The sequence below is a fragment of the Lactuca saligna genome, chromosome 9 (genome assembly GCF_052625555.1).
Source record: "Lactuca saligna cultivar CGN05327 chromosome 9, ASM5262555v1, whole genome shotgun sequence".
NCBI lineage: Eukaryota > Viridiplantae > Streptophyta > Magnoliopsida > Asterales > Asteraceae > Lactuca > Lactuca saligna.
Genome location: NC_136425.1, coordinates 11,971,855 through 11,985,680, shown reverse-complemented (window position 1 = coordinate 11,985,680; position 13,826 = coordinate 11,971,855). Strand labels below are relative to the sequence as shown.

At 33.0% G+C, this 13,826-nt stretch overlaps 2 protein-coding genes across 4 annotated transcripts; both read right to left on the bottom strand.

Moving 5' to 3' along the window:
• Window positions 1–3,279: 3,279 nt before the first annotated feature.
• LOC145014517 (ubiquitin carboxyl-terminal hydrolase 5-like) lies at window positions 3,280–8,037 on the bottom strand. Of its 3 annotated transcripts, XM_078972899.1 has the most exons (11): window positions 7,728–7,859; window positions 7,337–7,429; window positions 6,716–6,862; window positions 5,738–5,968; window positions 5,464–5,668; window positions 5,282–5,377; window positions 4,816–5,136; window positions 4,587–4,727; window positions 4,261–4,431; window positions 3,728–4,174; window positions 3,280–3,627 (listed from the first exon to the last, which is right to left on the bottom strand). In XM_078972899.1, the coding sequence occupies exons 3-11, from the start codon at window positions 6,850–6,852 to the stop codon at window positions 3,466–3,468; spliced, it is 1,911 nt and encodes a 636-aa protein (XP_078829025.1). In that variant the 5' UTR covers window positions 6,853–6,862; window positions 7,337–7,429; window positions 7,728–7,859; the 3' UTR covers window positions 3,280–3,465. The 3 variants fall into 3 exon arrangements, with proteins under 3 accessions (XP_078829025.1, XP_078829024.1, XP_078829026.1); XM_078972898.1 differs by lacking the exon at window positions 7,337–7,429 and having other exon boundaries at window positions 7,728–7,864; XM_078972900.1 differs by lacking the exons at window positions 6,716–6,862; window positions 7,337–7,429 and having other exon boundaries at window positions 7,728–8,037.
• Window positions 8,038–8,341: 304 nt separating this feature from the next.
• On the bottom strand, window positions 8,342–11,674 carry LOC145014518 (uncharacterized). Its single transcript, XM_078972901.1, has 7 exons — window positions 11,142–11,674; window positions 10,384–10,483; window positions 9,819–9,884; window positions 9,480–9,597; window positions 9,112–9,194; window positions 8,903–8,964; window positions 8,342–8,799 (listed from the first exon to the last, which is right to left on the bottom strand). Exons 1-7 carry the CDS (start codon window positions 11,348–11,350, stop codon window positions 8,688–8,690), a joined length of 750 nt encoding a protein of 249 aa, XP_078829027.1. The 5' UTR covers window positions 11,351–11,674; the 3' UTR covers window positions 8,342–8,687.
• Window positions 11,675–13,826: the final 2,152 nt, after the last annotated feature.

The following is a 13,826-nucleotide window of genomic DNA, read 5'->3' as shown; positions in this document are numbered from 1 at the left end:
GGATGGACGGCTACATAATTAAATTCATGATGTACTAAAAGTTTAAATGTATTAATGATTAGAAGTAACAAGCGCAAATACGGCTAAATAATTGTTTTTACTTTTTATGCATCAATGGGGTTGTACAATATTATTAATCAACTGTACCATAGGATCATTGTTAGAAACTGGTATGTAAAAACATAAAAGGAGGGCATTAAATCATAAAAAGAAGGCATTAAAGGAGGACATAGAAATCACTATCTTTAATGAAATTAGCCCATCCACAACATATTTATCATTTCATATTATATATAATTCTATTAATTTTTTTCTATAACGTATTAAACTCTATAAAGTTCAATAAAACATTAACAAAACTAATTTATAATATTTGTTTAAGTTTTAAAATACATTCATTTTTCTCATTGAGCTTGCAATCTCTTGAATGTCAATATAACATCTTATAATAATAGAGTTTCATTCATCAAATGACAACTACACTTGTCATATTATTCAACTCTCTTATTAAACTCATCATCCAACTCTCTTATTAAACTTATCATGCTCTTACAGAATAATTGATATCATTTATTCTCTAGTTTAAAGGATGCAGGTAACGATCCCACAACCCATACTTATGAACACAATATGTTGTATGTTAATGTGATAGTATTGAAGATTTATCTGGTGTGATTAACAAAAAGAACTAAAATAAAACACTTGTATTTATAGACATCCACCATATGGTACTTTTGAACAAAGGCAAATTAACAAACAGTTATTCGATTAAAAATATGTTAATAATTTAGCAAAACGAGTAAAATGATAGCGAAATTTTTAATTAATTCTCAGATACAAGGTCATCAGGTATGGGGACATGTCAAGCAGTTCTATCTCACTGCCATCTCCTTCCACACCATTGTTGGTATACTGACAGAAGAAAAAGTTAATTAGTTGTGGTCTTTCGTGGTATACACCACATGAGGCCATGATCATAGCTCCAGGTCATCAGCACGAGATCTTCAGGGTGTTAGTGCACAGTCATTGCCACCTTCAGCTCACCACCACTAGACTCTCATGTCATGTATACCTCATGACCCAATTGTCCGTAATGATGCAGGTTATGCTCATAAACAATAACTGTATTTTATTATATTTACCAAATTAAACTTATTTGTATTGATTTTAACTTGTTAATGTAAATAGCAACAAGATAAAAATTAAAAACATGATCAAATATTCAAATATAATTACTATAAAAATATAAACATGTAATAGACAAATTTATAACTACAACATGTAACTTAACAAAACAATACAAATTTAGTAATCATATCTATAGTCACTAATTTCATCATTGTGATCATGCTTAACTTTCACGATTAATAAAAAATTCAGAATTTTCTGTATGTTTTTTTCTCATGAAAATAAAGAAATAAAAAAAAATTCCATTAGTGAAGTAATAAAAAAAAATCCATTACTGAAGTCTCTGGCTACATCAGTTCCTTGCTCTGAAAACATTATAATTTTTCTCCCATAAAAATAAAAAGATGCAATTTATGATTTCTTTTTGCTAGAATATTATGCGATGAAAACAATGCATATATTCAATACTATATTTGTTTGTTTTGTGTTTTTGTTAGTATATGTTGCAAATGTTGACGGCAACCATTGATGAATGGAATAAGATACCATGAAAGTTAACATGGAATCAACCTTTTTGCCCGTCCATGCCGTTTATGAGTCACATGTTTATAACTTTATATTATACCAACCGATAAAATTGGACAAAGTTGTTAAGGAGTTAAGATGGGTGATCTTTGATGCCACATGTTGAAATGATATTCATTTTTCTTTTCAAAAAGAAATATGCAAACCATTCGAATAAAAGCATTCTTGATTTTTTTTTTTTTTTTTTCCAATTTCTGAACTTGTTATAGAGAAGAACTCAAATAAGTTTCAAATCACATTAACCCAAACGAAATGATAGTTTAATCATTTTCTTATTCATTTTTAATTCGAATACAGACAACCATTTAAATAACATCAATTGTTATGCATTTTCAAGACCATCGTACTAATAAACAATCGTTCTTATGAAAAATGCAAAAAGGAAACCATGATATATATATATATATATATATATATATATATATATATATATATATATATATATATATATATATATATATATATATATATATATATATATATTTGATCTCAATAGTTTTTGCTAAAACCTTACATTCATGTGAAACCCTAGTTCTATCACAACTTATTTCCGGAAAAAGAAAAAAAAATCCACACGTTGTTCACTGTTTGGATAAAACCGAATTGTCTAATTGGATAATTTCGATCGGACTATTTGGTTCAGATATTTAGATTTTTGGATTGATTTCAGCAAAACCGAATTATTATCCTGAATTTCAGATTGATTTTGGTTTATAAACTAAGGACCGAATAGTCCAAAAAAACCGAATAACAACTTATTATCTATTTTTCATATATATCTTTAACTATTTATAAATTTACTAAATTATTATTTTTAGTTATTATAAATTTTCATCGAATATAATACGTTAAAATTACTTATTATCAAAAGTTTTTGTCAATGAAATATTAGTTATAATATATTTTTTTAGTATTTGTTTATAAATTATAATTTATAAAAAAAATTAGTTTCTTTATAGATTTTTCTAATATTCAAGTTATATATTTTTCAAAATGTCTTGCCTCTTGAAAACCGAATTGTAATTTGGTTGAATCGGATCGGATTTAAATTAATTTGGACTATTTTGATCAATGTTTTGAAAACCAAAATCTATTCGGATTCACTTGATTGAATCGGATCAAACCGATCCATCCAAACAAACACCACCCCTACACGTGGTAACCAAAATCAAGAGGCAATATGTTTCAACCTTGTTGCCCATAATCCTTGAGAAGTCAATAGGGTTTACATTGTAGTCAGAGACATGCATTGCCAAAAAAAACTTTTGTATACGTTGTATAATTAGTAATATATATATATATATATATATATATATATATATATATATATATATATATATATATATATATATATATATATATATATTAATGCTTTCTTAATTAATGCAATATATCTCGTAGTTGTGATTTTCCATCAACATAACGTCTTATATCAGATTTTATTTAGCATTAGGTTTTTTCTCGTCCAATTGTGGCTAATTAAACACACCAGGTCCAAGTCCAAGTCCATCGCCATATACACCATAAAAACAAGAAGAAAAAATAAATAAACCGAATCGACAAGAATTAAATCCAAAATTCCCCAGCATAATATTAATACGTTATGGAAACTTCAATGTAAGTTAATTATTTTAGACTTAGGTTTGTTCCTGAAATTCTATTCTTCAGAACAGCAAAATCCAATACGAAATTAAACTAGAAACTGTAGTGAATCACACTACTCATATGAATGCATAATGATGACCTACCTACCTATGCAAGGCAAAACTCAAAAGAGTGGGTCCCAATCCCATTGGTATCGGTTTTCATCCTCCTGTAGAATAACACATATGCAGCATTCGACTTGACATCATCTTCAATGATGCCTGAAACATGGCTATCATCAAACCTGTACCACCTGTTCTGATTAATAAGCTGCATCCAATCCATCCCACAAAAGTCAAAAGTCAAAACAATAACAACGAATATTTAAACTTATTAAAACAAGTGTAATGTTAGTGAAGGAGCAAAAAACCTTGACATGTGCAGTATAGTGACCAGCTCCCATGTTGCCATAGTGATTGGCCAAGGCATAAAGTTGGTATACTTGAGGAGAACCATGACTGTTTTTGTTATTAGCAACGTATGTAGACAAGTCCAAGTCATGAAGAGGGAAGTCAACAAATGTTTCTAGTTTACTTCTTATGGTTGTGCTATACGAGAACCTTTTTAAATGGATCACTAGCACTTCTGGAAGCCTCCAAAGATCCAGTTTTTTAGTTGCTTGCCTTCTCTCTTTGCATCGAGGGCAGAACCACATGTCTTCAGGTACCAATGGTTCCTCGCGCAGGAAACCTTCTATGCAGCTATAAATACTCACTGCTGATTCTGAATCAATTGGTAATGACAGATACATGAATGGATCAAACGTAACAGACGTCTTATCACATGCAGGACAAATCAAAGTCGACTTGTATTGCCCCTGTACATCAAAATATAAAAATAAAATACTACTGTAAAACATTGTCATGATAAATGATTTAATTAAAATAATAATAATGAACTCACTTGGCAAACATCAACAATTATTGAATCATTGTGAGAGATGTGATTTGCCCAGTATTCATCAGCAACTTGTTCATCGGGTAGCCCATCGGTGTCTTTGGACTTGTTAGAAGGCTTCTGTTTGACCCGGTTCAGATCTTCATGGAGTCCATCCAGCAAAAAAGCAAGAAGTTCCTGACCCCACATAAAGATAGCAAACATATATATATATATATATATATATATATATATATATATATATATATATATATATATATATATATATAGAGAGAGAGAGAGAGAGAGAGAGAGACCTGAATTCATGAAAAGTCAACAAAGCAAAAACGAACCTGGGAATCATGCTGATTTCGTCCCCAAAATTGTGGTGCGAAACGGGAAAGTTTTGCTTTGAATGCCCGAGGAGCAAAAGCTGCCCGACCTGCTGCCCATAACTTCCTAACCAGCTCACCAAATGCCAATGCTAGCTCTCCCTACACGAGAGTCAAGTTTTTTTTTTAAATATTTTACCTTTGATTTTTTTTTTACGTTAAAAGTAAAAACAAGGCATTTTAATTTTACCTGCATGCCTAGAGGATTATCCCTGTTTATCTCTTGATGAAAATCTCCAAGGAAATAGCGAGCGAACTGTGGTGTATGAACAAGGCATTGTATAGCAGTGTTCATGAAGCAGGTGTTTCCCAAATTAAGCAATCCAATTAAACCAACACAAGAACCAGTCTTTATAGTGGCTGCCTTGTTTGTTAAACACAAGTTTGGGAATTGTGACATGTTTGAGTTGCAGCTTTTACTTTTAGACACACCATTGTCAATGTATGCACAACCATTCTTTTGAACAACACTTTTGCAACTGCCATTGTGACCAATGACTTCCACCAGAATCTGTATAATCATTTTCATATCAAGTCAAACAGTCATTTAATATTTGTAATTGCAAAGATACAAAAGCAACAAGAGAAAGTATATGCAAAATAGGTCCCCGTATATATATGAGTTGTGTAACACACTAATGGAAAAAGTAACTCACATCCTGATCCATTTGTATGTTGGCATCATCAAGCGTTGCATCTAGATCATTCAACAAAGCATGTTTGCAACGACCATAGAAATCCCAAATGTGTACCTAACAGAGTGCAAAAACAAAAAAAATATGAAAACAATTCCTAAAGATAATCAAATGGAGAAATATTCATATAAGACATCATTTACTTGATATGGAATAAGATGAAAAAATTCACAAGCCTTCTTGTGTAGTGCTCCAATTGTTTCCTTTCTGCTCATTTTTAAGGCATGATGGTCAACACTTGGCAGAAAATGCAGTTGAAGGCGTAAAGGATATACTTCAACAGTCAATTCTGTTTGTGAAGAACCACGGGTTATAACTTTTCGAGCCAATGCAGGACCTCCACCATACCTGCACCTCATAATACATTAAATAATTATGAAGAAGAAGAAGAAGGAGGTTATTCAGATTCATACTAACCATGCATAAAACTGATTCCAAATTTCTTCTGGGACCAAAATGTAATCAGTGCCTTCTACTAATGTATCATAGATCTCAGGAGTTGAATCCTCAGAAAATGATTTACAGATCAAATCAGAATTGTCAATGCTTGGGGGCCTTCTGCCTGAACCTTGATACTCCATAGATGATCCTTCGTTTGTAGTAATTGTTGGGCTTTGATTAACAAATGCAGACCAAAGTCGCCACCATCTGTAGGAAATCAGTGTAGATATGATTAACTTCTTCCAACTTACTATTTACTAATGAAATATCTGAGCAAACATATGTTGTGTGTATGTATAAGTCGGGAGTGTTCAAAAATTGAATGGCATATGTACACATATAACAAAGCATGTAGCTGAACTCTAACTTAATGCAATGGATACTTTTAGCAGATTGATCGCAAGAGTGGCCTCCCATTAATGTACTATAAAACTGATTCTTAATATAACAACCCCTTTAAGCAAGATCTAAATCTTAATTTCTTCTTAACATGAAATTTTTATGTTTCCTAATGCTACTAAATTGCTTATCTTACAAGTTATCAATGAAAGCGGATCTCCTAAAGTTCTAAAAATACAAATGATGTAAGTGTAACATACAAATCCTATAGATCTACCTAATATTAGATTTGATACCATACAACTTCATTATTGAAACCCCAACATCAAACTGAAACACATAAAACCCTGCAATTTTCTAGCACCAGAAAACTGGATGCTAAGACCCTTAATTCTAACCGAAAAGGATCAGCAAATTCAATCATCTAAAACAAGTATGTATGTATGTAGTAAAAAGATATAGGATCCGCTAGACATATACAAAAACCCTAATTTTTTTTTAAACAACTACATTCTTCCGGAAAAGGATTTTAACATATCCGATTGCAATTAACATCATAAATGTTACCAAAGACGCAAGATTCACAAGAGACGTATATACAATGCGATTACCTACCTCAGAGAAAGTAGAAAGAAGGTATCTCCTTCTTTGGCTTCAGCTTCACCATTCCTTGCAAAGCCTGATATGACTTGTTTTTCTTCCTCCGGGGACAGATCCGTCAAGTTACCATTTGCTGTTGAAATCTTTGCCATGCTTCACTCCCTGAAACGCAAAATTCAACCAAGATTTTTGAGCCAATGTCGAAGAGGAGCGTCTCTTAAAGGGTGTAAGTACAGCTTTGAAGAGACAGAGGCTTAATTTATACCCCGAACGGGGACAGAGGCTTTCTTAGTTGGAAAATAATAATCACCAAAAAACAGTCCACATTCACTGTTGGGTTAAATTTGCATAATTCAGATTTGTTTTTAACCTTAATATTGTTCTGGTTTCAAAACTATCCTTTCCTTTCTCCCACAAAATTCCATTTTATTTTAGCTCTCTTACGATAGCCACATTAAACTTTCAGAGTCAGTGCTACAAATCAATATAACAGATTGATAAAGTTCTTGCATCTGGTTAAGAAATGGTTGTGGTATCAAACCATTAAACTTAAGAGCCCAGATTTCTCTTGCATTTGGTTAAGAAATAGCAAGTTCATCTACAACTCCCAATTATAGAGAAGGACTATGAACTAACCTACATCAACATAAAATCAAACCAGACAAACGCCCCAATTTCTCTTGCAGCAACCACACAACTTGATACTGAAACCCTAATCTTCCAAAACATCTAAATTCAACCAAAAAAGGATCAGCAAATTCAATCATTAAAAAATATATACATGGGTACTACTCCCTCCTTGTCACAAGCATTAAATTTGCAATAGTAATGACTACAAACTTCTCTAATTCGCTAATTAAAATTTCTTAATTGCACATTGTCATCGTTGATATGATCATTACAGATTCCTTATTTTGTCATCATGTGATCTAATGATATTCAAACGATTTTACTAAACTGAGCGCAGTGTATGAACGATGAAGCAATAGATATTACACGATTTATGAGAGATCATTATCCTTATTACCTTTGAGTGATTAGACAAAATGTATCTCCTTCCTTAGTTTGAGCTTCGCCGGCCATTGCAATGTCTCTCATCATCTGTCTTTCTTCCTCCGGCGACAGCTCCGGTGAACGAACACCGACCATCAAAACCTCCACCATAGCTTCTTCAGATCTTCAGAGTAGAAAATACATGAGGTTTTATCATAATCTGGAGTCGGTGAAACCGAAAGCTATGCTCCTCACAACTTCCCCTGCCATGCGGTTTTCAGATTGCTGTCACTAGGTATGACGCCACCAAGAGGCATCCCTACCACCCCCCCAAAATTTTGAGGCTTCATAAACATATACCAACATTTTTGTATAATCGATGAGAACTCCCTTGGATTTTTTATTTTTTTTAATTATTTTCGTGGATCATTGACTATTTTTAAAGCTTATTTTAAATCAATAAAAAAAAAACTATCGTTAAAAATATTTTTTTAATTTACCTGACATGTGTCATTATATAACAAAAAAAAAATCGATTGTTTCGGCTTTTGGACATCCTAATCTAGAGTTCGGAGAGAAAGGAAAAAAAAAAAAGTTGTAAAATAGAATAAGAAAAGAAAGAAAGGATACATTTATAACATCAACATATAAAATATAAATCTAAACTTAACCTTATTTTGGTTTGGGTTGTATTGGGTTGAAGTTGGACAGAGAAGAAACATTGAATCAACTTGATTCGATCCTAGAATATAATTTACTTTACAGAGTCCGAGAATCCTTCCTTTGACAATTGACACAAACTACACACATATTTACATACATCTAATAAGTAGAAAAGGACTCTACACAAGACATTTCGACAAATAACTCAAAACACAGCATGCATGATGCATCATCACATCATCATCTCCAGATTTGAGGTGAAAAAGCAGCTGCTGCACCTGATGACAGTAGTCAAAAGAAGCCAAGAAAGATCCAGGAAGCAAAAGTGGATTCAAGATTTTTTCTGCAAAGATGCATGGGGAAGCATGGAGTTGGTGAGTTCCTCATTAATCTTCACAGGTAGCGGTGGCATCTGCTTCATTATCTCTGGCATGTCGTTTAAGCTGCAATTTTATACATACAAATATTTTTTAAACACAATTTATCCAAACAACACTTAAAGACAACATATTTTATCTGTTAATAACAACAGTTCAAATAACATACTCGTTCAAGATTGCAACAATGTTATTTCGGGCCTGGCAGAAGAGATTTATGTTCTCGTGCACCTGTCATGAGAGAGGGTCAGGGTACAACATCATAATCAACCCATCCTATTCCTAGGAGGGGGAGGGGTAATTTAGACAATTCACTCGATAAGCTAGCTTCGTTGCATTATCATCAATGTTCAAAATTCAAAATGGAGAAATATTTACCTTGAAAGCAGCAAAATTTGCAGAAATTTGATCCAAGGCCTGAGCATTTTGCTCAAGAAGTTGGCCAGCTGTACCCCCAATGGCTGCAGACAAACTATTTCAGTCAGAGAAAAACACCCAACAGATATGTATGTATATAAAACAAAACTCTTTGCTTAAATTGTAAGACAGGCTTTACATAAATTACAATACATCTTTATTTTGTCGTCATTAAGTCAAAAAGAAACTGCACTTTGTAACAGATACATACGGATAGAGATCACTTAGAAAAACTAGATGGATATGTCTGAAGAAGTTAATTAATAATAATATTGACATTTAGTTTGTTATTTATAATTAAGAATGACTTGAGAGTAGAATGCAGCAACCTTTGTAAGAGATACCATCATCACTGTCCATAGAAACTGCTGATTGGGCATACGGAGGGCCATTAGGACGGTTTGTAGTATGAGAGGATGACTTTACCAAATTCTCTGTTACTTTTTCCTAAAACATACAAACACAAACACAAAAACAATAATTAATAATAATTACACCTGGCACTTCTATCTTTACTTTAATGAATCATGCAATAAACAAATCTTAACTATATATATATACTATATACATAAAATAAGGATGTAAACTCAAATAAACAAGATCAAACAATAAAAATCATCATTAGCACCATAAACAAAATGGATGAGTCACAAACCCATAAAATATACCTTTTTATCTTTATTTTTCCTTGACGAATTATTATCCTCTTTTCTTCTCTTGCCATTTTCCTTTTTCTGAAAAAAAAAACAAAACAAAACAAAACAAAACAGATAAGCAAGAGTTGATGTAGTCAATAAAGCAATGTATAATAACCAAGACAATGGAACATGGCCTCTATTTCGTACTATTCTTATGCCTTGAAGATTAAAAAACTATTACATATGATTCAGTATTTATGATGCATAAAGGATTTATGCTACCATTTAACTAAGTTATCTGTGTTTCTTTTTTAGCATACACAACTACTTTGGAATAATCTTTAAATGCCAAACGAGTGTCCTCAATCATAAGTTGATGATAACCAAAAGTATATTGTGATTCCTTTAGCCATTAAGTACAAAACATAATTGAACGACAATATTGGATAGTATGTATGAAATACATTTGAAAGAAAAAGAAAACCCCAATTATGCAGGTGGTTAGGACTTGCTTGCTCAAATTCAAATCTGAATTTTTTTTTTTAATTATTGAAGAAAAGAGAGTTGTAGAAAAAATCCACAGAATTAATCATACCGACATCCATCTACAACGAAGCGCCACATCCCGGACTGTTTTATCTTGTAACTTCTTTGCTATCTTTGCATAACGCAATAAACTACTATCTGAGGCATATCTGCAAAACTCACATACAATATGAATGTTTGTAACAAATGAAAATAACAATATATTCCTTCTTTCTAGCGTTTATGTTTTTCTTCCGTATAATCAAAATTTTCAAGCCTAAGGTAAATCTTGGTGATTAAAGAGCAGAGAAATCATTATATGACAGTAAGATCAACGGTTTTTTCTGCTTTAAGTCAGAAAGTAACATTGAATACAGCTTGCAGGATTAAGTCAGGTACTGTTAAGCCTATTAAGTCAAGATGTGACTGCATAGTATTCATAAATCTAGGTTTGTTGAACTCTACGTAGGAGCTATGGGGGTGTGGTTGAGTTCTTTGGGTGAGGGGACCCTGACAATCTAATAATTTCCTCCAAGATTCATCAGAATTATCGAAACATAATAACATCGCTTGAACCAAATTTTAGAAACAAAGCATGCAAATCCCAAGACCCTACAAATCTCAAAGCAATCATCAAGTCGCCAGGCAAAACCAGACAATTCGAGATCTAACACGATAAACAAAGCAACAACGAATATCCCCAACTGATAATCACACGAAAAAACAGAAAACCCCCAAAAATTATCATACCATCAAAGCATATGAACCATAATTAACCCCTGAAATCTCCAATTCTAGCAACGATTAACATAATAAAGAATTACATACTTAGTGAGCAGCTCTTCCAAAAGGGACTGTTCATCCGGAGCCCATTCAACCGCGAGACCAGGGTTATGCCTTAAAGCAGATTGAGTAGGACCCACCACCGAATTCTCCTGCACGGCGGCGCCACCACCGCTGTTATTGGCGGTGGTGGCGCCATTTCCATTGCTGGTTGACCCGTTGTTGTTTGCGGAAGGGTTTGCACTCGCCGCCATCAATATTCAATAAAAACACAATCTTTCTGGACTACTTTCAAATAAGTCGATTGAGAAATACTAAAAGGATTATCCGTTTGGTTTGTCGGGTGAATATAAAATTGAGATGGGGAACAAGTAGTTGACGAGAAAGGAAAGCCGATTTAAAGTTCCGATTTGTTTATAGGAAGAGGGTCAGACTTCAGAGAAAGGCAACGAGGGGAGGCGGATGAGAGAGAGAATCGGTAGTCAGTACGGATATGTTGAGTAAAGATCCTTTTGCCGATCCACGAGCAATTTGACCCATCTTGGGCGGTGGTGGGATCAATTTCACCCATCTTTTCAAGGGCTATATGTACAGTAAAAAGACTACTGCTCTTACTTCTTACATCTTTACAACTCGGGGGAAACTGTAACACCAGTCGGACTCATTCATGCCATGCGTAAAACCAACCAACAATTATTATTTTGCTAACCCGTGAAGATGTTCGTACAAACCACGAATATGATGAAAATCGTTAAAAAAAAATTATAACCGGAAGTTTGAAATAGTTGTAAAAATTCTTTATTATGATTTAAAATTATAATAATTAGTTCTGAAAGGTTTGATGAAACTAGTTTTGATTCATGTTTTTCTTTGGAATTTTTAGAATTAAAATAGCACGCCTTTAACAAACATTCTATTTTATTCAATATTATGGATTATGGATTGATCATAAGTTATTCACTAAAATTGTATCCGATAGGTTATTAATTAGATTTAACAAAATGGTTATGAGTATCATGAAAAATACATCGGTGATTCGCGAAAGTAAGACAAAAGTCTCCCGATTTTTCTAAACTTAATTCTTGTTGTCGTATGTTGTCCCTTTCATGATGGAAAATGATTGAAGAACATATTTGTTTGTGCATGTGAATCATCAATTGAGAAAATGATTGTGTTGCAAATAAGTGATCAATAAACATTTGTTGGTAAGTGTATTTTACGATCACAATTATACACGAACGCCCTTGGGAGTACGTTTTACCCTTTTAGGTTATTTCGTTTTATTATTGTAGCTTGAGATGCAAAGAATATCATTTTCTTGACTAAATGTGAAGTAGTGTTAGTGAAATGACATCAACATTAATGATGAAAACCTCGTGCATGGTCCACTATAGTTCTACGAATTATTCATATGTAATTGTGTGTGCATGACTACGTAAATGTACTTTTGTGTGTGTTTCAATATCTATCTATATTATCAAAAATATATTGGAACCAGGATTATTACCCAACCTTGTTGATCATTAAGGGCAAGGTGTTTTATGGAATAAATATAGAAAACGTTAACTCCTTCTCCAACTCGTATGACCCTTTTGAGAAATTCATGTATGTGGACGAGGCCCGTTATGTATATTGGACGGGGCCCGTTATACATGTTAGGCAAGGCCCGTTATCTGCATTGGGTAAGGCCCATCATACTCTTGGATGGGGCCCGTTATGTAGCGTTGGGTACGTATGATTATATGATATTTTTAGGAACTTACTAAGTTTTGTGCTTACGGTTTTATGTTTAAATGTTTCAGGTATTTCTGGTTCCAAAGGAAAGAGTTCGGCTCGATCGCATTGCATCTCATGGAGTTTTATTTTATAGTATCAATTTTATGATGATACATTGATATTTTGAGAATTCATTATACTTTAATTGTCTTTTGGAACAAATGAATGAATGGTTTTGGTTGTTGAAAAAATGGAATTTTTACTTAAGATTTTTTGGAACGTTACAAGTTGGTATCGGAGTCTTGGTTTGGTTTGAGGGATTTTGACACACTTTTTTCTGATGTGTCTAAACTCAAACTGAGGATTAATAAGATCTTTTAAAGAAAACAATATTTTCTAAAAAGATTTTTATACAAAAATAGGTGTTATAAAAAAATACTCGTATATTAATATTATGTAACATCCCAAATTTTAAAACCAAAAATTTCGTATTCATAATAATAAAATCATCAACCAAAACGCATTCATAAAAATCATTAAGGAAAATCATAGTATGTCGATCAATCATCTCGATACATCAGAGTCAGATAAAATGGAAATTGTAGTGTGTGCGATGCGATCATCCTGAGCTCTTCCCTTTCAATCTGAAAGTACCTGAAACATAAACTGAAAATCGTAAGCACGAAACTTAGTGAGTTCTCAAAAATACCGCATACCATACATATTTGTCAACTCAAGGCTGTACCGGGTCTATTTCACCCCTCAGTCTATTTCAACTCATGCATTGGCCCAAGGCCATACTGGGTCTATTTCACCCCCGAGTCTATTTCAACTCATGTATCAGCACGAGGCTGTATCGGTTCTATTTCAACTCACATACATATAGCAAACAGACACACAAACATATAACACATACATCATGAGTCACAAAGACTACAAGCACATAACATATCCTAGTGTCCTACAGTATAATAAGCATACTCACCTCAGTCTGCTATCAGTCAAACAAATGAT